The following is a 25,264-nucleotide window of genomic DNA, read 5'->3' as shown; positions in this document are numbered from 1 at the left end:
CACACAATCACATAGACTAACACAAACTATCAGATACACACATTCACATAGACTCACACACACTCTTCGATATATGCATTCACATGGACTCACAAAAACTATCAGATACACACATTCACATAGACTCACACACACTCTTCGATATATGCATTCACATGGACTCACAAAAACTATCAGATACACACATTCACATAGACTCACACACACTCTCCGATATATGCATTCACATGGACTCACACAAACTATCAGATACACACATTCACATAGACTCACACAAACTATCAGATATACACATTCACATAGACTCACACAAACTATCAGATAAAAACAATCACATAGACTCACACAAACTATCAGATACACACATTCACATAGACTCACACAAACTATCAGATACACACATTCACATAGACTCACACAAACTATCAGATTAAAACAATCACATAGACTCACACAAACTATCAGATACACACATTCACATAGACTCACACAAACTATCAGATACACACATTCACATAGACTCACACAAACTATCAGATAAAAACAATCACATAGACTCACACAAACTATCAGATACACACATTCACATAGACTCACACAAACTATCAGATACACACATTCACATAGACTCACACAAACTATCAGATACACACATTCACATAGACTCACACAAACTATCAGATACACACATTCACATAGACTCACACAAACTATCAGATACACACATTCACATAGACTCACACACACTCTTCGATATACACATTCACATGGACTCACAAACACTCTTCCATATATGCATTCGCATGGACTCACACAAACTATCAGATACACACATTCACATAGACTCACACAAACTATCAGATACACACATTCAGATAGACTCACACAAACTATCAGATACACACATTCACATAGACTCACACACACTCTCCGATATATGCATTCACATGGAATCACACAAACTATCAGATACACACATTCACATAGACTCACACAAACTATCAGATACACACATTCACATAGACTCACACAAACTATCAGATACACACATTCACATAGACTCACACAAACTATCAGATACACACAATCACATAGACTAACACAAACTATCAGATACACACATTCACATAGACTCACACACACTCTTCGATATATGCATTCACATGGACTCACAAAAACTATCAGATACACACATTCACATAGACTCACACACACTCTTCGATATATGCATTCACATGGACTCACAAAAACTATCAGATACACACATTCACATAGACTCACACACACTCTCCGATATATGCATTCACATGGACTCACACAAACTATCAGATACACACATTCACATAGACTCACACAAACTATCAGATATACACATTCACATAGACTCACACAAACTATCAGATAAAAACAATCACATAGACTCACACAAACTATCAGATACACACATTCACATAGACTCACACAAACTATCAGATACACACATTCACATAGACTCACACAAACTATCAGATAAAAACAATCACATAGACTCACACAAACTATCAGATACACACATTCACATAGACTCACACAAACTATCAGATACACACATTCACATAGACTCACACAAACTATCAGATAAAAACAATCACATAGACTCACACAAACTATCAGATACACACATTCACATAGACTCACACAAACTATCAGATACACACATTCACATAGACTCACACAAACTATCAGATACACACATTCACATAGACTCACACAAACTATCAGATACACACATTCACATAGACTCACACAAACTATCAGATACACACATTCACATAGACTCACACACACTCTTCGATATACACATTCACATGGACTCACAAACACTCTTCCATATATGCATTCGCATGGACTCACACAAACTATCAGATACACACATTCACATAGACTCACACAAACTATCAGATACACACATTCAGATAGACTCACACAAACTATCAGATACACACATTCACATAGACTCACACACACTCTCCGATATATGCATTCACATGGAATCACACAAACTATCAGATACACACATTCACATAGACTCACACAAACTATCAGATACACACATTCACATAGACTCACACAAACTATCAGATACACACATTCACATAGACTCACACAAACTATCAGATACACGCAATCACATAGACTAACACAAACTATCAGATACACACATTCACATAGACTCACACACACTCTTCGATATATGCATTCACATGGACTCACAAAAACTATCAGATACACACATTCACATAGACTCACACACACTCTTCGATATATGCATTCACATGGACTCACAAAAACTATCAGATACACACATTCACATAGACTCACACACACTCTCCGATATATGCATTCACATGGACTCACACAAACTATCAGATACACACATTCACATAGACTCACACAAACTATCAGATATACACATTCACATAGACTCACACAAACTATCAGATAAAAACAATCACATAGACTCACACAAACTATCAGATACACACATTCACATAGACTCACACAAACTATCAGATACACACATTCACATAGACTCACACAAACTATCAGATAAAACAATCACATAGACTCACACAAACTATCAGATACACACATTCACATAGACTCACACAAACTATCAGATACACACATTCACATAGACTCACACAAACTATCAGATAAAAACAATCACATAGACTCACACAAACTATCAGATACACACATTCACATAGACTCACACAAACTATCAGATACACACATTCACATAGACTCACACAAACTATCAGATACACACATTCACATAGACTCACACAAACTATCAGATACACACAATCACATAGACTCACACAAACTATCAGATACACACATTCACATAGACTCACACACACTCTTCGATATACACATTCACATGGACTCACAAACACTCTTCCATATATGCATTCGCATGGACTCACACAAACTATCAGATACACACATTCACATAGACTCACACAAACTATCAGATACACACATTCAGATAGACTCACACAAACTATCAGATACACACATTCACATAGACTCACACACACTCTCCGATATATGCATTCACATGGAATCACACAAACTATCAGATACACACATTCACATAGACTCACACAAACTATCAGATACACACATTCACATAGACTCACACAAACTATCAGATACACACATTCACATAGACTCACACAAACTATCAGATACACACAATCACATAGACTCACACAAACTATCAGATACACACATTCACATAGACTCACACAAACTATCAGATACACACAATCACATAGACTCACAAAAACTATCAGATACACACATTCACATAGACTCACACAAACTATCAGATACACACATTCATATAGACTCACACACACTTTCACATATACCTATTGACATAGACTCACAAACGTTCTTAGATACACACTTTCACATAGACACACACTCACATGTGTAATAACACACTCAGATATACACTTTCACATGGACTCACACACTCTCCAATATACACATTTACATAGAATCACACAAACTATCACATACATACTTTCACATAGACTCACACACACTTTCACATTAAACATTTACATAGACTCACACACACTCTCAGATACACACATTCACATAGACTCACACACACTTTCACATAAAACATTGACATAGACTCACACAAACTATCAGATACACACATTCACATAGACTCACACAAACTATCAGATACACACATTCATATAGACTCACACACACTTTCACATAAAACATTGACATAGACTCACACAAACTATCAGACACAAACATTCACATAGACTCACACACACTCTCAGAGATATACATTCACATAGACTCACAAACGTTCTTAGATACACACTTTCACATAGACACACACTCACATGTGTAATAACACACTCAGATATACACTTTCACATAGACTCACACACACACTCAGATATACACTTTCATAAACACACGCATATAGTATATATACTATATATTCCCATAGACACACACATACACACGCACACGCACACGCACGCACACGCACACAGTCGCACCAACACACACCCAGAGAGGTACGCGCGCGCGCACACCTTCACATACATTTAAAAAAATGAGACAACCGAAAACCAACACTGTCACACGGGGGGAAAAAGGACACAACCTATCACGCACGCACACACGCACACACTGTAGACTTGAACTCTGCCATGAAGCAGAGCTCCAGACTCGGGAGCGCCAGATCCAAAACCCTGGGATCCAGGTCCGGAACTTTGGGTCTCATCATGGTTCCCAGACCCGCAGCCTTACAGTGGACGCAGATCTGAAGTTTGAAGTGAGTCTCAGCCGCTCCTGGGTCTGGGTTCTTACCTCTGAAGGGCTCCGCGCCGGTCTGCGCCAGTCCCGGGGAGAGCAGCAGCAGAGGGAGCAGGAAAGTTCCAGCGTCCATGTTCCAGACTCCGCCGAGGAAGTCCACAAACTCGCGGTGGTTCTCTTTGTCCTCCTTCCCCTGGTAGTTTTTCTTTTCCTCTACTCTGCGGCTTTTCTTTTTCCCTTCCTGTCAGAACGTAACACTCACACGCACGCGCGCTCCCGTTCTGAGATCCTGATTCTTTTCCTCCCGTTTCCTGAGGAAGACAGTCTCTGACGTCATAGAGAAAAAAGGACGAGAGGTGGGGGAGTTTGGAGGGCTCTGGGGGGAAGAGGAGGGAGGGTGGGGGGTGTGGGGGGGGTCGCCCAGGTGGCTGTTGATGTTTGTGGAATCAAAGACCAAGTCCTGGTCCAAACCTCACTGAAGGTTCCAGAGTTGGACCGATGACAGTCTGGCAAGTCAAGGATTTATTTGTGGAGTAAACGGTCAACATGGAATAAATCAGTTCAGCGCAGAAGGACAGCGACCCCCCTGGCTCGCCGGGACTGTGATGGAGATGAAACCCATCATAACGGAAAAGTTGTTAAACGGAGAAAAAGTTCAGAAGACAGTGAGAGAAAACGGATTTAAGGAGGATCAGGCAGAACGGGGAAAAGAAGAGGAGAAAGAAAAAGAGAGAAAAAAAATAGACGTAGTGGAAGAGGACGATAAGGTTGGTGAGGGGGGGGGGCATCTTCAACTCCATACCAAGGGGTCGTTCACGAAATGCTCTGTCGCCACCTTGTGTTCGTAACTTGTCAGTGCCGAACTTGAAGCTCGACTAAACTTGAACGTCAATTTGTTTTTTGGTGGTGTTTAATGTTGCTGCGCTGTCACAGATGCGTAAAAGCTTTAACAAATATATAAGTGTATTTCTACCTATGACCACAGATGCCTCACTCGATCTGCAAATACGTAACACAAAGAAAAACGTATTTAAAAACGTTTAATTACATTAAAAAAAAAAACAAATTGCACAGACACGTCACTATAACAGATAAACGTAAGCCCTCTTCACGCACGTGACTTTTGCCAAAGCTCTAATAATGCGGCTGCTGGGAAATAAACCCCGCGGCCAGTAGGTGGCGCGATCACTCCTGGGAGTCCCGAGCGGACGAACAGCAAGACTTGAGCAAACGGTGTTGGAGGTTTAACCCTGTGACTTCCCTCTCAGGAGATGTATAAGCTGATCATTCTGAGGCAGCAGAGGCTGGTATGTCAGTGGAGAGACTCAACATCTGACGGGTGGTGACTCCTGATCCTCTCCAGAAGGTCAGGAAAAGAAGCAACAGACGGAAAAGTGTCAGTTAAAAAGTGAGACAAATCTACCCATCTGCAGATCATCGCAACTGCAGCATCTAGTTCCACAAACACCAGAAGCCTACTAGCTCATATTTTTTACTTAATCTCCAGCTCTTCCTTAGATGTAGTTTCTTCTGCCCCTGCTAGGTGGCGCCACGGTGCTGGATAATAGGTGGGGCTACCACTGCATCACTCTAGGCCTAACTGCAGTTCCAATGGGACGAGGTGATTCTGCCACTGGATCAGTCAAACTCACCACTGACCTGAAAGATATCAAGTTGACTCAGAGTCAAAAGGTTAAGGTTCTTGGAAGCTATTTACAAACATAAGGACAATGATGATAAAAATAATTGGTTAATAATAGTAATCATTCTGTATTATAAGTCAGTGATGAAGATGTATCTCGTGTCCACTGAAGATTTGTATTCAATTGGTCACATTTCCTGAAAGATATTGAGGAGAAATGAGGAAAATATTATAAAATGATCAACTTATATTATATAATTTTTTTGTGCTGTAATACAAGTCAGTGATCCTTAGATATCTCATTTGATGATGATGACAGTCATCCTCTGAAAACTGTCATCAGTGAACAGAGAAGCAGATGGAGCACAAATGCTCCTCCCCAGATGCAACACTAATAGACTCAGGGACTCATTAATTTCTCGTGTTACGACAGGAAATGCAGAAACCCAGGCGCAGAGGTAAATTGCAGAAACTTGGTTTTAATAAGTGGGGAAGGCAGAGGCGTAGTCAGACAGTCCAGGAATCAGCAACAAAAGGCAAAAGCAGGGGTTAGCAAACTCGGCGTCAAGGTGCAGAAACAGATCGAGAACACAACAGGCAGGAATGGAGTCTTGATCGGGACAAGGTAAGGAGACAGGGTAGGGAAGCAGGAATACTCAATGGCAGGACTGGTTACTGGGAAAAGGTGACAACAAGACAATGGACGTGACAGAGAGTGGGGTTTAAGAACACAGGGGAGCAATCAGCAGCAGCTGGGGGCGGGACTAACGAGACACGGCTGGGAACAATTACTACTCAGACAGGGGGAAGTAAGACTAGCACAGACACAGAAGGGAGCGGATTTCACAATAAAACCGGAAAACACAAGGAGGAACAGTAGACTCATGACACCTCATGCTATTAGATTCTACAAGTCTGAATTTGGGGTCAGGAGTGGAGTGAAAAGATGATCTTATTCTATGTTAATTTTTTTTTTTTTATGTTCTTTATATTTGCATTTGTCATGCCTTGCACATCGTTTTTTTTATTTGCATTTGTTCTTGTTTTGGTTTTTATGAAACTATCAACTTCTGTACTGGAAACCCAATTTTCTGAAGGAGATCTCAAGAGGGATTTATTAGGTCTATCTATTTTCCCTGACAATGAAAAACGGATTCTGACTTAATAAAATGTATAATTATATTAATATTATTATTAATTAAAAAAAAGTTGTTAATATTGGTCAGGGATCTTAATTTGTCTCATGTCCCATGAAGATTCATTTAATGACTTTAAATTGTAGCTATTGACAAATTATTTGACAAAAATGAATTTGTTGACGGTCCCTGACTGACCTGCAGTAGCGCTTCACGTGAGAAAGTCACAGCTTTATTTAGACATGTATCGGAAAAGACTGTCAATGAACAGATGAGCCTGCGGCACTCAAGGGGGCGAGTAGCGAGGTGGTGGATCTCAGCTGTGTGTCAGACGTCCATGTTGATAGATTAAAGCAGCACAAGTACTCAGCAGCTCTCAGGCTCTTCAGCTCCACCACCATCAAGAGGTAGATTTGTTCATCCCTCTATTCACCTGCACAGCTGGGTCAGAGCCTCAGAACTGTCGGGTCAAAACATCAACTCTCTCCTCAGGATGTACAGCTTACTGTTTACCGTGCACGTGACTCGTGCACACAGGGAACTGATTCACCTGCGATCAGGACGACTGGCCCCCCATAATGCACCAGGAGCAGCTTTCAACTGCTGCCAAGTACCAGCATTATATGGGAGTGTGTGTTTGTGTGAGAAAGAGTGTTGTGTGTGTGAGTGTCTGTGAGAGCTAGAGACGGCGTGTAGATGTGTGTGTGTCTGAGAGAGAGAGTGACATTGTGAGTGTGTTGGTGAGTGAGAAAGAAAGGGAGTGTGTGTGTGTGTGTGAAAAGTGTTTGTGTGAGAGAAAGATAGAGTTTATGTGTTAGTGTCTGTATAAGAGACAGTGTGAGAGAGTGTGTAACTATTTAGTGATGAGCTGATGAAGCTTCAGAAGGCAGTGTCATGTTGTTTAGAGGTCAGAAGGTGGTGCCACCAAATGATGTGATGTTTCATTAGATAGATAGAACTTTATTGATCCCTCAAGAGGGTCTCCTTGTTCAAAACAAAGAAAATAATGTAGAGACCGCCATCTAGTGGACTCTGAAAATAATGACACTGCTTCATGAAGCTTCATCAGACCATCACTATAATTATCTGCATGTGTGTGAGTGACTTTTGTGAGAGACAGAGTGAGAGACACAAAAAGACAGAGTGTGTGGGTGTATTTGTGAGAAAGATAATGTGTGTGTGTGTAAGAGAGTGATAGTAAGTGTGTGTGGACTTAGTCAGAGTTGTGAAATATAACTCATATGCAGGTCACGTGACGATCAGCCAATCGAATGTAGGTAGATTGTGATGACGTTGGCTTGGAGTGTGTGTGTGTGTTTGTGACACTCACAATGGTGTGATTGATTGTGTGTCTTTGTCCTCGTCAGCGATCCAGAGCAAGAATGTGTCTGGCTGATGTTTAAACTCACACAAGTACACACACATTCACACACGCACACACACACACAGCATGCGCGCACACTTACAAACAAACACACCTCCGAACACAACCACACAGTAACACCCGCAAATACACAAGCGTTTTAGACAAACAACAGGGTGATTGACAGCTAGCAAGGCTGAGAGCCGGTGTGCAGGTGATTGACAGCCGGTGTGCAGGGTGATTGATAGTAGGTGTGCAGGAAGAGAATCACACACACACCTGTTGCAGATTGTGTGTAGTTTACATTGCCATGTCAGTCGAGCGGATCGTCTGCTACATTAGCAGTCGTTGTTTGGGAGAAACATCAAAGGGACCGGCATGTTCTGGCGGCGGCAGTTCTGGGGTTTCGGGCGTGACGGCGAGGACGTGTACGTGAGTTCCTTACAGGAGATGGAAAGATAATCTCGGGATGAGACCAAGAGACGATGGACAGATTAAACGGATACAGGTCTGACTGGTCCCAGGCCAAATAACAGATCAAATTTCCCACAATGCAATGTGTGACAGGGACTCGGAGAAGACTTTGATTGGAGGAGAGGAGTAGTCTGACCAAACGTTGACCCCACAGGTGGTTGACCTTATGCACGATGACATCATCCCGACACACTTTCTTCACACTTGAAGTTGCTCACAGACAGAAACTCAGACAGACGATAATATAAACACGACGGCTAAAGTTTTGGAACCGTGCGGTCGGCAGTGTCGAATGTCAAAAATGATTTATGTAGAAGATTCCAGCGATGGAGATCAGACAGCAGAAGATAGGAACGACAGCGTGAGAAGATTGTTGTTGAAAGTTTCACGTTACCAGATTATCTTCCGTCACGCAGCTCACCTGGATCCTGCCCTGCCAGCCAATCAGTCGTGACAACTGAATCTCTCATCTTTTATTTTCTCTCAGAAGAATTCCAGACTTCTCGTCCGTAAGCAAGTTTAGCGGTGGAGCCTCCGACACAAACCTATAGTATAGCTTCAACAATCACTCTGCTTTTATTGAGTTATATCATCCCTGATCACAGAGGAGCGACTACGAACCATGTGACTGTGAAAGTCCTAACCATCTGAGCTCGGATGTGAGGAGAAAAACAAGTTAGTGTCTGTTTTGATAGGTAACCAAGCTACTTTACTACTTTAACAGCTACATGATAAGACAGTTGATCATCAGAATGATTGACAGTCAAATCGCACAAACGTCCATTCTGGATCTGACATTTTTGCCCCGGTAAAAAGGTCAGTAGTCGTCATAGCGATAGGAACTGGTCGGGTGGGAATTGGAGTAGCACGAAAAGCGGTACTCGGGCCCATCACGGTCCGGTTTGTTACTTTGAGGTTCAGGTTGGAAGGACAGCGATTTGATGACCCCTCCGCATTCGTCGGTGACCTTGACCTCCGCGGAGTACGGCGACGGGTCGTCCAGTGCTGACGGAGCGATGCCGGAGAGTCCCTGCACCCCGGGAATACTGGAGGGTTTGGAAGGAGGGCACGGCTGGTAGGAAACCTGTGGACACGGAGATGTTAGCATTGAAAACCCACGCCTTCGTCTGTAGAAGACTCACCTTGGTTGTCGTGGTGATGATGGTCTGTAGAGGTGGTGGTGATCCATGGCCATTGTTGGGGTAACGGCAGGGATATTCCGCACTATAGTAGTGCGTGTGGTCTCCGTAGGGGGCGCCAGTCTTGAGCAGCTCTTTCCAGTTTGTCTTTGATTGGCAGTCGAAATTGGCAGAGTGTGGCGCGGCGGATGAAGACGAGGAGGCGAGCACCGGTCCGAGCCTGAGAACATGACTAGGGTCAGCTGGGAGTAGAACAGGAACTCAGATCACAACACCAGAACACGGTAGGTACTCATGGAGAACATTCTAAGGTAGCAGGGAGGGGGTATTCAAAAAGGTGACAGAGCCTCCTCTCTGTTATGAGGACTAGTTTTTTCACTTTAAGCCAAGCTCCAGTGTGACCATAGATGAGAGCAGGAACATGCATTGTAAATCATGACTTCTTTCTACACAGCATGTCAATCTCACTCAATCTTCAGACGTGATTTAGACCCTAATACACTTGTATAGCTCTATTTTTGGAAGGACATTTCACCCATTTCTGCCTAAGGACCGTGGTTCTGCTTTTAGATAAGATGATTCTCATCATGGCCACTTTGCATTGGGCAGAAAATTGTCTGCAAAAAGCCTGTGGTCACCAAGGCACACAGATAAATTCTGTCCATGAAATTTGTGAACAGAACTGTCGATTCAAAGAAAGGTTTAAGCCACTGAGAAGCTTTTTAAACTTTTTAAAACTACGTCTGCAAATTAAGTCCCGATGGTGGCTGAACCTTCTCTGTCAAAACTTGGTTTGTATTGTACGTGAGAACATTGTAAAGAAAAGCATATGCTTCAAGTGGCGTCTACTTAATGGGGAACTAATGTTTTGATTAGGGTGTCTTAAAAAGATTTTGGACTTCTATTGTTTCTGTGAAATGACAATACAAGAAAGTCTAAAGTCTATCAGTATGTGTCTTTTTGTACAAAACTCTATTTTCATTTAAACATTTACATTAGAAAAGGATCTTAAGCCCACCTACTGTAAACTATTTGTTTTTCTGGAGATGAAAGCTTGTTTACCATAACCACGCCCACTCTGCTGGGATTGGTCAACCACCACGCATCATCAATCCTGGAAGTCTCCACCTCCAAGGGAATCGTTGTATAAACAAAGAGGCCGTGATTACAGCTGACTGGAGGAGTGAAGCCCATCATTATATTTAATGGGCTCCGCTCTCGTAACCTCTCGTTTGCTGAGTTCAAAACACCGTCATGATGAAGGACTTGCTGCATCTTGCAGAAGAAGACTTCAACATTTTAAACATGTGAGTCAGGAAAGACCGGGAAAAGATATGTGAAATATTTTGATGCAAATCAAGCAGCACGTGATTGGCTGATAAGTCAAAGCAGCTTCTAAGATAAGCTACAACATTCAAGACGTTAAGAATAGCAAAACCATTCTTAATGACATATGGACGTGTTGGTGGTTGACTTGAAAAAATTGTTTGTTTGTTTGGGAGACAAACAGGTGCCATCCTGGACAACAGTGCTCCCATCACTGGGAGACTCGAGTACAAATGTAGACACGTATTCTTATGATACTTTCACTGCGAACTATACAAATAAATAACATTGGACATTTTAAGATTCTCGTGGGGGTCTTCTGTCTCTCTTAGGACACCTTACAATTAGCCTAAGAATCTTTCTCATCAAATTTTCTTTCCCTTAATCACCCCTGCACTTCACTATCACACCCTCTCCTCATCACCACATCTCATCATTATCGAATCAACTCATCCAAGTCACCTACTCTCTTCATCATATCATCTGTTCTACATCATCTCCACAGCATCAAACTGTATGTTCTCCTCATCATCGCTTCTGTCTTTCATCATTCCAAGTGTTTCTTATCATTCTCCTCACTGTTGCATTTGCCCTTATTATGATCAACTCTTCATATTCATATTCACTGTTCATCATCAGGTTTACTCCTCATCACAGTGTCTCCTCTCCATCATCACATGGTCTTCTCTTCATCATCTAGTTTACTCTTCATCATCAATCTTTCATAATCACATTAACTCTTCATCACAACATTGACTCCTCATCATCACATGAACTTTTCATTATTAAAAACGTTTTGTCGTTACATCAACCATTGATGATTACTAAAAAACTCTTCTTTATAACATCAATTATTTATTCAATTAGCTTTTCATCATCAGATAAACTCTTCATAATAAAAACGATAACTTTTCATCATCAAATCAAGTCTTTATAATCACATCCAATCGCTATCTTCACATTTATTTTACATGATCGCATCAACTCCCCATCAAACAATATATTTATCATAGTAATATTGACATTCCATCAACACATCAAGTATTCATCATCACATCTGCTTCAGACCATCTCGTGGTCCTCACCTCAACTCATCAATGGGTTGACTCTTCATCATAATGTTAACTCTGGACACTACAGAACAAGGTCAGCTATGACCTGCCAATGGCTTCTGATCATGGGGCGCTAGGGCCACCTTCCGTTGACCTGGCTGATTTAACTTGACAAATCGAGTGTGTCAAGTGTCAATAACTCAGCCAATCGTACATTACCATAATTTGCGATAATCAATGTGTCTCGGATTAAGATGTGTTTGCATTTTCTATCCCAACAAGGAACATAATAAACATTAATTATTATATTCATTAGCTGTCAAAGTGTTGATTTCTGTCTATTTCCTTAGTTCAGACCCATAAAGACAGAGACATGTACTAGCACAAAGAGTCCCACCAACAATAATTTTCACCAGCCACCACTATACTGTATACATATTATTAGTAATAGTATGTTGGTGACACATACTATTACATTTGTTGTTTTTCTTTACTTGACCTATGTCCTTTGTCTTTGTCTTTAGACTTAGATTGTGTCATCTTGTTCTTCCTCTTTATGTTCTTCTTATTTTATTTTTTATGTATTATTTTTTATTGTTTATGAAAAATTGCTGGCTATTGGTAAAAAACAATTTCCCAAAGGAGACCTCCTGAGGGATCAATAAAGTTTTACCTTACCTTACCTTACCTTACACCAACTTGAATTAATATATGAAGCAAATGCAAGTAATGAGCTAACACAACTCTAACCCTTTATTAGAGATATAATGTCCTGAAACACAACAATCTCTAACTAATAATCTAGCGTTTCATAATGTACTTGTTCCTACTGCTATTACCACTGTAAAGAATCTTGCTTTGACCAGGTTTATCTTTGAAGTCACACATAAAACAAATATCAATGCTGCCCCCTAACACATTTGTAACATCAATTTCAATTTGTGAATCAGGCAATTCCTTTATTTGCTGAGAAGCTCATCCTTGGCTGTTTGTCACCTTCAGGCTGGACTACTGTAATTCTCTTCTGCCAGGATGATCCAAAAAGTCTCTCAGAACTCTTCGGCTCATTCAGAACTCTGCAGCTCGTGTCCTGACTAAGACTAAGAGGCGTGATCACGTTTCTCCTGTGCTGTCCTCTGAACATTGGCTTCCAGCAAAATCAAGATACAATTTAAAATCTTGCTCTTAACCTACAGAGTTTTACATGGTCTAGCAAAAACATACATCACAGATCTAATCCAAAAATGCCTCTAGGATGTTACTTAAACTCAGATTTATTAGTTATACCACAAATCTCTAAATGTAGATATGGAGCCAGGGCCTTCAGTTGCTCTGCTGTGTTACCAACTCTCCTGTATAGTTCAGACTCATAGTTAGGAGCAGTTTCAGTCATCCCGCTATAGGTTAGGATGGAGCATACTTCTCTGTAATGATCTAGATTCTTCTTAACCCTTGTGTTATCACAGGGTCAAGGTAACCCGGAGGCTGAAAACAAATGTGTTTGTGGTATCCCTTGTGTATTCTCAGGATCAAGTTGATCGCCCTCCCTAGCTTCCAGAAATGCATATGCAATGTCAGATGTTGTTCACCTTTATCCAGAGCAAACACAAGGGAAACCTGAATCCTTTTTTTTGGACCTCTGGGTCACCATGACCCTGAGATAACACCAAGGTTAATGGCCCTAACAGGAATCGTCTGCTTCTGTTCTACTCTGTTGTCTCTTCTCCCTCCCAGCTGGTCACAGCAGAAAACCTTCTGTTTGCATCCACTGGCATCTGTTTAGTTACATCACTCCCAATGTATGACTTCATGTACCCTATCATGAGTAGGGTCACACCACAGTCCACTGCTGCACAGTATACAGCACTCACCTGGGGTCACAAAGCTCCGATGCCACTGGATACGTCGGGGGATTGCGGTAACCCTGGAACTCGTACCCTGGTCGGCTCATGAACAGTCTTGGATTCGAAGCCTTCTGTAAAGTGGGCGGGGCATCCTGCAGAGCGCTATGGGGGTTGTAATAAGGCTCGGGGCTCTGGAAAGTCGGGTAGTGCTGTTGAAAGTTCTGATCAATGAATGAAATGCGGTCCGGTGGGTCGGTGCAGGAGAGCAGAGCTGGTCCCAGGGCCTGGAAACAAGGCAAATATGAGCCACTGTAGAAGCAAAAGCAGTTACACCTCCTCACCTGAGGGTCCAGCAGACGTCTCTTAGACAGGAAGGGCGGTGAGGTGACCCGTCGCTTGACCGAACTTCTGCGGGCTTCTGTCTCTGACTTGGATTCAGGTCTGGGGTGATCGTGCACTCCTTTAGCCTGTTCATAAAACATGTCAGATGAACGAACAAGGGGCCTTTTGACGGCACTGGTTCTGACCTGAAAGAAAATGGACTTCCCATCCACCCGCCAGAAGTTGGTGACTGGGTAACCACTGTGACCTCGACAGGGCACCAACTCCAGTGCCGCACTGCAGCTTGGACATGCCTTCTCTGAAACATAAAAATGTGTTCAGGAACACAAGTTCTGCCGAGGTGTACAATAAGTCGCCTCTTACTCTGTTGCTTCAGCCGGGCCTTGTCGCAGATGGCGGGTCGGAGCTGCAGTCTGGAGCCGTCCGGTAGCGAGCAGGCCCGGGAGCACAGAACCACGCCTAGACAAGACTTCTTTAGGATCTGACAGTTGTGGTTGTTTGTATTTCTCATGGCCCAGCCCGATAGGTGTCGCTGGGCATTTTTGTCGTCCGCTGATTGAGAATGAAAGATCAACCATGGATGAGATTCTACTTACAGAAAGCCACACAGTCACTCACCGGTGTAGATGTAACGCACGTAACCGTCGGTCCACTCCTGGAATCTGTCGAACTGAGAGGGTTCCTATCACACACATACACACATGGACACACAGAATTATATTTTTGATAGAATATAAAAGGTGACAACTTTCATTCTTCAAGGCCGCGTTGAGTGACCACCGACCAGTTAACATCACCAACATTTTATTAACCATTTATATTTTCATTAAAATTTCACAAAGACAATATCCCAAATTAAATTGATGCCAAAAAATTGCGAGTTATATTCTATACAATTTAAAATGTACAATGTATTAAGACGAAAAAAAAGTGTATTAAATTTCTGGCTTTTGTCATTTCGAATCACATCTTCTACTCGGACCCGAGTCCCTGCGAGAATATATTGTCACGGTGACCTGGTGCGTGCGTGTGAACCAGCTGACTCCTCGCTTTTTTTGTTGCTTAAACAATAAAAACAGGTTTTAATATTTTTGTTTCCAGCGAAACCAAAACACTCGCTCGCGCATCCACGCGCAAACTCAGCGGTGCCTGGCCTTCCTATCAATCCAATGATCATTGAATCATTCGTTCACATTTCTATAAGTACATTCTAAGTTAATAATAAGTTGTTCGTATATCCTGAGCAGACCAGACTGGACGATGAAGAGAATATCATAAAACGATTTATTTTTTATTTATCCTACTTTTTATTAATCCTTTTGAATACAGGTTGCGTCTTATCATTATTCAATTTTTTCTTCAAAGGGTTTTCGTATTTAATTTCATCTTAATGGTGAGGAAAGTTATGTTTTTTAAAATAATAGTAGTACCTGTGGGAGTTTGGGGTCGTTTATATCCCAAGTCAACTTCATGCCGACCGAACACACGCAGTCCGTCTGCTCTCGCTCCTCCACTCGTGACATCCTCGACTCCGGGTCGCGGGTTCTCAGCCTGGGGTCCTGATCCTCGTCCGTCCTACACCTGGATCTCGAGGTCAGCGCTGGGAAGATGTACAGAAGAGGGTGCCACTTCACGCGCGCGGCTCCGGTGCGTCTCAGGTTCGAGTGACTGGATCAGGTATTGATGATGTCACAGGGGAGGCGGAGTGTGTGTGTCTTCTTTTCTTGCGCGTGCACGCAGCTGCGTGTTTTGTGTCAACATCCCAATATTTTTCCCAAAACAAACAACTCATTAGTCATCAATTAGAAAAGACACGCACATGCAACACGCACGCGCACGACCCCCCAAACCCTAGTGAGTGTTTTTTAATATACACTCTTTTTTATTTTTTAACATACACGTACACATACGATACTATATACAAATAAACACAAGTCGAGCACATGCAAATAATCATAATATACTTCATAGACATACTTGGAAATCAGCGATGGTCTTAAATTATATTTTATCCTAGGCATATGCAGGGGCATCGACACACACACATAAATGCAAAACCAGAGAAGAAAAAATTCAGACCTAAGGTCGACGAGCACTTGAGAAGAGGCCTGTGTTATGGGTCATGACTAGTCCTCATCCTGAAGCACTGAGATACGTTTTTGGCTATGTCCTGTATACCAGGGGTGGATCTTGGCTCATGCTGACCAGTGGAAGAGTATGTATAAGTAACTTATATTTATATAGAGCTTTTCTAGACCAGGGTCACAAAGCGCTAAAACAATCAAAACAAAACTCAATAAAATATATATTTAAAGATCAAGATAACACCGAGAACAACACAGGAGTCCCAGAAAATCAGGGAAAAGCCTGGACGTCTTAATATTGTATACGTGTCCCATGACATTACATTTTACGAATTACAAATTTTAGTGGCATCACAGTGTTATGAAACATGGGGTCCATTAAGTCACATTACCATTAAAAAAAACAAAAACATTTTTAAAAGAAATTGAAACATCTTCAGATGTGTTATATTGTCAAGAAAAGTTTTTAATGTCATTGCACATATGCATGATAAAGAAGTGAAGTGGTTGTCAATATTTAAGTATGTACATATTCCTTTGCAATGAACATTGTGTTAGGGGTTTCTCTGTTCCGACAATTGCATTCATGTAGAATTTGATAACTCATTGATTATTTAATTTACTTTTTAATACAAGTAGGAACGAGATTTTATTCGGAAACCATGTGAATCGTGAACTATGTGTTTTTTGTAATAAACAACCTGTAAGATCTGTTATGTTGAGACGAACATCAGAAGCCAAGTTCAAATTTGAAACTGCAGTTCTTTGTCATAAGGTCCGCCTATTTAGTCGTTGAGCTGAAAGATGTCATTGGATCGACCAGCGGTCACACGAAGACACGCACGCGCACACACCTGTCACTCCGATTGCCTTTTTCCAGTGGTGTAATGTTTAATGCACATTATTATTTGATCTCATTTTATTGAGTTTGGTGTTTTCCTTCGAACGTTAGTGTCCATGTGTGGGCCCTGAAAATATATCGAATTGACGGTTGAATGAACAGTTGTGACGTAATGCTCGACTGATGAGCGCAGGTGTGTCGGAACCAGGTTCTGGTACCAGATGACACCTCTCACTCCTGACCCGTCGACGAGCAGAGGCCGCACACCCTGCCAGGATGGTAAAACAACCGTCTTGTTTGGAAACGTTTCGAGTTTATTTTTTATTTTTTTTAGCGCACAAGGGACAGTGATCTCAACCGCCATGCTAAAAAAACAAACACATTCTTATAATAAAAATGTATTTTACGTTTTAATGCGCAAAAGCTTCGTTCCGGTGTGTAAAGGGCCCCGGAAAGCCTAGTTTGAGCTCCGTCAAAAACAAAACGTTTATTTTACCGTTATATTACTGTTAAAAAACCACAACACACTGGCCTCATTTCTCTGGTTGTTTTTATTTATATTTTCTTCTTCCGTTTCGAGTGCACTGTCGTCCTACTGTATATAAGTTAACAGAACACTATAACTGTCAGCAATCAAACCGTGGCTCCAAACAAATGGCCCCCACATCAAAAACGCCCGGAGTTGCGGGTTTGAGTGCCCGGATGTTCCTCTTGTGGTGCAGAGCCTTGTGTGTGAAGGACCAGCAGACATTGACGTGATCGTGCCAATAATTTAACGGTTAAATAAAAGATGAATTATTATAATCGCTATTATTATTTTATAATGGTTTTCCGGTGATGAAAGTCTCGGGCCTCTTCGCTCCTGAATATGGAACTATTCGTTTTTTAAAGGGACATTTGTAGTGATTTCTATTGGTTTAGAATTTTTTTTTTTTAAATCATATTCGGTTAAATTGATCCTTATATATTCTCCAGATATGCGACCGCTTTGTAGCAAACGTATTTGTGCTTTTTTTTTTCTTGTGAGACTTAAAAAAAATACATTAAGTATTTCTCATTTTTACTCATGTGGATTCAAGTCTGTGCTAAAACTCATGTGATTCGCCCGATTTGTTTTGGTTAAACTGCTTGTAGCCGACATTAAATCAACAAAACTGTTTTGAAAATCAACCGGAGCAAATACTCGTTTTTAATTAATTTTATTAAATTAGACAAATACTCTACTTTGTTTTAATGCATGATGATCCAGAAAAAAAAAGATCAGCAGACAGTCGTGATATCTGTGTCAAACGTGTTTTCGAAAATCCATCTGTCAGTCACTGTGCTTCAGTGGAAGTGCTTTTTTCTTTTCTTTTTTTTTAACCGAGATATGTCGTGTATCTCAAGTAGAATAAAGAAACTTTAAGAGCGCGGAAAACAAACTATTACAAGGAACACGTGCTTTTCTCGGCGTCGTTCTTAATGTATATCACGTGATATAAGGTAAGGTAGAACTTTATTGATCTGTGTTGAAATTGTTTATTCCCAATAGCCACAGCAAATACAGCAATTTTTCATAATAAATAAATCAAAATAAAATAAGAACAAGAACAAAGAGAAATACAGAGAAAAGAACAAATAGAAATAAAGAGAAAGTAGATTCAGAGTTGAAATTTAATAAAAGTAAATCGTGTATGCATCATTAACACGTGGTTAACGTGTCCAGTGACCAGTTCATTCACGCGCGTGTCCTCAGAACAACTGGCGAAAATGATTGAAATGAAGTGTCTCGCGTCACTCCATTACCCCCTGCTGTCAAGAAATGGTATTGCACACCAGATTAAATTCGAGCCCATCAGCGTCCATTTATGTAAAATGAAAAATCTTGAAAGCCTTCGAAAGGTATAATGAGAGAAAGGGCAAATGTTTGTATCCCTTCCTCGCGTGTCTGGAAATGTGTTTTAAAGCCTATGGTCCAGTTTTACGTTTGGAATCCAGAGACTTGCTCTCACAGTCCTTGACATTACTGTGAGATGAAGTCATCTGAGTTGTGTAACTCTTCATGTTGCATTTGCACCAAGTCTGGTTTGATTTTAAATACAATGAAATGATGCGCGCGCGCGTGTGTGTGTGCTTGCGCAGATGGAGACCCTCATAGACGACTGTCTGCAGCGGGGGGATCCCACGGGGGTGGTCTCGCTGATCAACTTCGATGGTTTGACCAACGTGGCATGCACGCAGCTGGACCAGCTGGTTACCAAGGTAACGTGGTCGGCGTTCATTATTTCGAGGCGATGGTGCTGTTTGACCATAAGACGTCATCCACCCTGCAGCTGCTGAGTCGTTCAGAGTTCAACAAAGTTTCCGTCCTGCTGAAGGCCCTGGGGATGATGACGGAAGATCACAACCAGCAGAGGGCGCTGGTCCAGATTGGACTGCCTGCAAAAGTGATTCCCAGTTTCTTTACTCACTTTGTCAAATCCGTCATCCTCATCCTTGCACTCCCGCGTATTAACACAACGTTCTTGTTTTATTTTTCTCCAGGTTTGTTTTTGGTTCCGAGCTGTCTCTCAGCATCTAAACTGTGACACTCCGACAAAAACACTTCACTGTCTGACGGAAAATTTCTTCGATTATTTTTTGGTGAGTCTCTGGTTTCACACTTTCTTCTGACCTGAGTTTGATTGTGTTCAGTTAAACAATCTATCAAGCTATCAAAAATGGATTTGACATTTAAATGGAATGAAAATTAGTGAATGACCTGATGTCATGAGAACTAATCTTTCTTTTGTTTCAGAGTCTGAGTCAAACGTCACTTCCAGGTTAGTTCATTGACTGTAGGAACAGTAAGATGTTGCTGCTCCTGACTGAGTGTGTCTCAGTCCACCAGCTTTCTGGGGTTCTGGCGCAGTTGATGGAGTCAGTTCTAAAACCAGAAATGGATTTTTCCCTGCGCCTGGAGGTTTGTGTTCACACGTGTTCTACCACATGTTCATTGGAAGATGGTTCATGAAGTGGTTCATGGCTGAACTATGTCCTGAACTTGAACAAAGTTCCGTTCATAACTTTTAAAATGAGCTAAGTTAATGTAGGAACTAGTTCCCAACACTGGTGTTTACAGATCCATTGATAAATCTCGGCCACTTGTCTCTCAAAAGGCTGTCAGAACCTTCAACGCTGTGCTGGATTGTCTGAGTCCAGAGAAGAGGAAGAAGATCCAGCTGCAGAAGAACAAAGCGCAAACACTGTAAACCCATCACACACTCGCAGAAACACCTGTTGCCGGTCACATGCACGTGCTTTCCTTCTCTTTGCAGGTCACAATTGTCAGAAGAGGTTTTGACAGCTGGAGGTGAGTCTCACTGTTGGGTCTTTCTAAGTGTTAGCGGACTCTGGTTTGGTCTTCAGTTATCCTTGGTCTTCGTTGCTTCAGACTACGAGCTGCAGGTGAGCCTCTCTGAGGCTTTGTGTCGACTGAGTCCACGTAAGGAGAGACGGCATCAAGCCCCTCTCTGGTTCTTCAACCCTCAACTCTGCTCGGCCTTCTGTGACATCAGAGATGGAAACTTTGAGGTGGTGAGTATCTTCTGTCCCGTTTGTTGCTTCTTAGCTTCTGTCCTTCATCTGTGTCAGGACTGCCGGCGATTTCTCAACATGGTCAACGGTTGCCGTAGCGACCAGAAGAGGTGAGACCCATGATCAGTGTCCTGTAGACCAGCCCTGATGTTCTCTGCTCCCTGCAGAATCCAAACCTTTCCCTGCAGACACGTGTTCATGGACTCCAACGAGGTGATTGGACGTCTTTCCTCTGCCGCCAACTTCCTGCTCCTCATTGTCATCATCCCCAGCTCTTTAAACCCAAAGAGGAGATTTTGGAGCAGTTTTGGATCGACTTCAACACAGGATCTAAATCTGTGACCTTCTTTATTGATGACCCTAATGTATGTGAGTGGGCGTGAGGCATTCACACCAGCACAAGCTCAAAGTCCTTCTGAGTTATTTTTGTTTTGTGCACCAGAGTTTCCTCTGGACTTCTGTTCATCTGTCTGACGAAAACGTGGACCACTACAATTTTCAGATTCAGAATGGTCGGTGAGCTTCAGTGTTTAGGTCATCAAAGTGTCAGTCTGTTGGAGGGTGATATTGTCCTTCTTTTTTTCTCACATAGATCTCTCCGGCCCATGCTCTGTATTAAGTGTCAACTTAATCTATCCGATCAGTCACCTGGGCAACACAGGCCAGACAGTGAAGATCTACTTCAACCAAGAATACCACAAAGACATTGAGGCATCTCTTGAAGCAGTGTTTCCGGTACGTACATCCACACTCCTCCACTTAAGGTCCTCAAACTCAACATCCCCCTCATGTGTAGAGTCGGCGTGTTGTCTTTGACGGTCATCATGAGGCCCCTCTGGTCCTCATTCCTTCATTTTGTTCTCCAGCCACACCAGCATCTTGTCAACCACTAAGGCCTGTTTCAGGGTTTCAAATACATGCTTCATAGTAGTTTTTAGTCATACACTCAAGTTCACCTTATGATGTCAAGGTCAAATCCCGTTTTGAAATGTGCATGGGGATCGTTTTTTTTTTAGAGGTCAGGCTGGAACTTGATACTTCTGTGATTCCTTTGGGAAGATTTGGGAAATGAGAATTCTAATCACCACATCCCAGCCAACAAAAGAGAAAATGGACAAACGTGGCAAAAATAATCGAGTGCAGGTTACACTAAAGTCCATTTTTGTTAAGGAGGATTGAGAAGAAGTCCTAAAGCCTGTTGGTTTCGCATCTGGAGAGAAGCCTTTTAAATGAGCCGATTTCTCTGAGCTACTAATGTCAGAAAGCTATCTCGGACTTCTAAATGGTCCTGAAAACACATCTGAACCCTACAAACATTTGATTCGATTGTTCAAGGTTTATGGAAGTCTTATGTGGCGTTTAAAGGGGCGTGATGAAAGGTGCCTTTGAAAGAAGCTGATTCATTATTTGTGTAAACAGGAGGGAAAGGACAGCAGAAAATGTCTTCAATATTTAAAAGGTAAGCAAATCCTTCACCCTTCGACCCCTCATTGAAGCATTAACTAATAACTTCAACACCCAGTTCTCCCTCTGTCCCCGAGCAACAAGCAGGCCAACCCTGGTTCTAAGGTAGGACTTCTGTCGGTCACCATGACTGATGAAGTGATTCTGAAGATGCTCTGTGCCACAGAGGAAGAGCAGAGCAGAAGTCCTCTTTGACCTCGTGGTTCCATCCACAGCCTCCTATCAGTCAGGTCGGATCCTTGATCCAGTTATGGTCGGAGGGTCCTTGAGGTACTTACTCATCTCGACTTGTGCTCGTACACAGGCCTTCCCTTGGAACAGGATCTTGTGACACCAGAGAGGAACGGCACTATGGTGAGTGACATCACGAGCTGTCGGCTTATCACTCGTCACCTTAAGGTTTTTGACGGAGTGCTTCAGCAGGTCGTCACAGGGACCAGGAAACGAGTATTTTCAGACTCAGGTACACAAAACAAACCAAACAATGCCTTTGTTGCAGTTCAGTGACTTGTTGACATGTGGTTAAAAATTGCAACACATATTTATGTTGCAACCATCAGTAGTTTAGGTTCTGAACAGATTAAAATGTTCAGAGGCAGGTTCACAAACCCCGTGTCAAGGCTAGAGGTGTGGTTTTGGTTACAGAGAAGAGGTTCATGGTTACTTTGAGTCAGTTTCCTCATGTGCATCTTTTTCAAAAAAGCCCTCATCAATGGAACAAGTTATATTAAAACATTATGAACACATATGTATAAAGTTATATTAAAACTTTATGAAAACATATGTATAAAGTTATATTGAAACATTATGAACACATATGTATAAAGTTATAGTAAAACATTCTGAACACATATGTATAAAGTTATATTAAAACATTATAAAAACATATGTATAAAGTTATAGTAAAACATTATGAACACATATGTATAAAGTTATATTAAAACATTATGAACACGTATGTATAAAGTTATATTAAAGCTTTATGAAAACATATGTATAAAGTTATATTAAAGCTTTATGAAAACGTATGTATAAAGTTATATTCAAACTTTATGAACACGTATATATAAAGTTATATTCAAACATTATGAACACGTATGTATAAAGTTATATTAAAACATGATGATGTTTGACTAATTCCCTTTATTCAGGTTTCCTATCGGACAGTCAAAATGTTTGTTCTCCCGAGGTGAAAAGAGGACGAGATAAAGCCAGCACGTCAGCGTCTCCAGGTTCTGTCGTCTTTAGATCATCATTGTTGTGAAGTATTTCTTCATCAAGTACAACAACATGACAGCAGTATACAACACGGTGAAAGAAATATATCACCACAGCTACGCAAACAAAACCTATTAATTCTGGCTCCAAACATCAACACAAATAGGTTTGCGTTGACTGTTGCACCAAAGAGACATTAAGTCATGTGTTGTTATTGCCATGTTTATATGAGGTGGATCAGGGCCACTTTATCTCCTTCTAATACCAATGTTCTCTCAGACAACGGCAACATCAAACCTTTTCTGTCTGTCCAAACTGCTAGAACTACACATGGATAGTCCAGACTTGTCGCCCGAAAAGAGAGCAAGCCCGTCTGAGGGAGACACTCCTGTGGGAGACGATGAGAAGCCAACTCTTAATGTCACGACTGCAAGCTTCAAGGAACATTTGCAAAACCTCAGATGTCAACTCGAGGTACAAACTACATATCGCCCTCTAACACCTGCCACCCTCAACCCTTCACTTTGTTACAGGACTCCTGGCAGAAAGTGGAGAATGAGCTGCTGAAGTCTCTGAATCAATGTCAACAACTTGTGACGTCCCTACTCAAGGACGTCCACCGCCACAGGTGGCGCTTTCACTCACTCTTTAAACTACACTTGGCAACCACATGTCAATCATCTGTGTGTATGTGTGTAGAATCTCTCTCTTTCAGAGCTTTGATGCAGATCACGTGTTTCATTCTCAAGAGGGGTCCACGAATCTGACTAACAACAACAATGACATCCAGGTAACCGTTGCTGAGGTGAAACCAAGTGTTCCTCTGTTAACTCCCAACTCTTCTCAGTCCGAGCAGTGCGTTTTCTGTGGTGAACAGAAGAGACAAGATTCAAATCCTTTCAGTGCAGCGCAGACACAGGCTGGTTCTATCGTCCACACACTGGCCTCGGACTCTGCAGACTGAGCTAGACCTCTGTTCAGGATTAAGTCTTCAGTTGTGTTCCTGATTTAGAAAATAAATTAACAATTTGTCTGAATCCCAACCAAGTTTCAGTGAATTAAAATATAATGAATTATGACCGTCGTGGTGATTGACGATGTTTGTGTGGCGACGACTGTTGTGTTGATGGGCGTGTTTGTGTTCGTTAAAGCAACTTGAGCTGAAAAACATGGAACTCTCCAGAGGAATCCACAACTGTGCCGTCACTAATGAGGAGTCTGGAGTCTGAGAGGAACCACAGAGTGAGATACAGACCTCCTGCTGTGAATGGGATGAATGGACCTTCATGTGATTCTTCTGTGAGAGAACCAAGGCTTCGTAGGAGTAAAGAAAGTGGAACCTCGCCATGGTTTGGACCTTATGGAGAAAAGACTCGTCGTCAGTTGTCGTGGATGTTTTTGGCTTTATGTCTAACCTTCTGCTCCCTGAACAGAGCTGTT

General features: G+C 41.8%; 3 protein-coding genes across 5 annotated transcripts in view; 1 reads left to right on the top strand and 2 right to left on the bottom strand.

The window, feature by feature from the left end:
- Positions 1-4,641, bottom strand: part of LOC148082168 (receptor-type tyrosine-protein phosphatase mu-like) — a 52,621-nt gene extending 47,980 nt beyond the window's left edge. For 2 of the 3 annotated variants that reach the window (XM_087789279.1, XM_087789280.1), the window contains exon 1: positions 4,399-4,640. In XM_087789279.1, the coding sequence (XP_087645405.1) occupies positions 4,399-4,477 (79 nt within the window). In that variant the 5' untranslated portion in view covers positions 4,478-4,640. Of the gene's footprint in view, positions 1-4,398 lie in introns of all 3 variants that reach the window. The other variant, XM_087789278.1, reaches the window with a different exon arrangement.
- A 4,875-nt stretch (positions 4,642-9,516) lies between these two features.
- gcm2 (GCM transcription factor 2) lies at positions 9,517-16,326 on the bottom strand. Its single transcript, XM_087789281.1, has 8 exons — positions 16,093-16,326; positions 15,281-15,344; positions 15,026-15,214; positions 14,848-14,960; positions 14,662-14,787; positions 14,348-14,604; positions 10,102-10,318; positions 9,517-10,043 (listed from the first exon to the last, which is right to left on the bottom strand). The coding sequence occupies exons 1-8, from the start codon at positions 16,183-16,185 to the stop codon at positions 9,777-9,779; spliced, it is 1,326 nt and encodes a 441-aa protein (XP_087645407.1). The 5' UTR covers positions 16,186-16,326; the 3' UTR covers positions 9,517-9,776.
- Positions 16,327-16,758: 432 nt separating this feature from the next.
- sycp2l (synaptonemal complex protein 2-like) lies at positions 16,759-24,788 on the top strand. The gene is made up of 23 exons (XM_087789275.1): positions 16,759-16,877; positions 19,709-19,828; positions 19,900-20,013; positions 20,111-20,209; positions 20,364-20,388; positions 20,449-20,528; positions 20,725-20,813; positions 20,884-20,918; positions 21,000-21,142; positions 21,200-21,252; positions 21,310-21,355; positions 21,415-21,507; positions 21,585-21,654; positions 21,735-21,877; positions 22,562-22,601; positions 22,665-22,711; positions 22,773-22,836; positions 22,911-22,960; positions 23,027-23,069; positions 23,758-23,838; positions 24,147-24,298; positions 24,358-24,452; positions 24,524-24,788. Exons 1-23 carry the CDS (start codon positions 16,785-16,787, stop codon positions 24,786-24,788), a joined length of 2,040 nt encoding a protein of 679 aa, XP_087645401.1. The 5' UTR covers positions 16,759-16,784.
- Positions 24,789-25,264: the final 476 nt, after the last annotated feature.

This window comes from Callionymus lyra, chromosome 4 (assembly GCF_982586985.1).
Source record: "Callionymus lyra chromosome 4, fCalLyr1.hap1.1, whole genome shotgun sequence".
NCBI classification, from domain to species: domain Eukaryota; kingdom Metazoa; phylum Chordata; class Actinopteri; order Syngnathiformes; family Callionymidae; genus Callionymus; species Callionymus lyra.
Note: the sequence above shows the minus strand (reverse complement) of the source record. Positions and strands in the feature narration are given on the sequence as shown.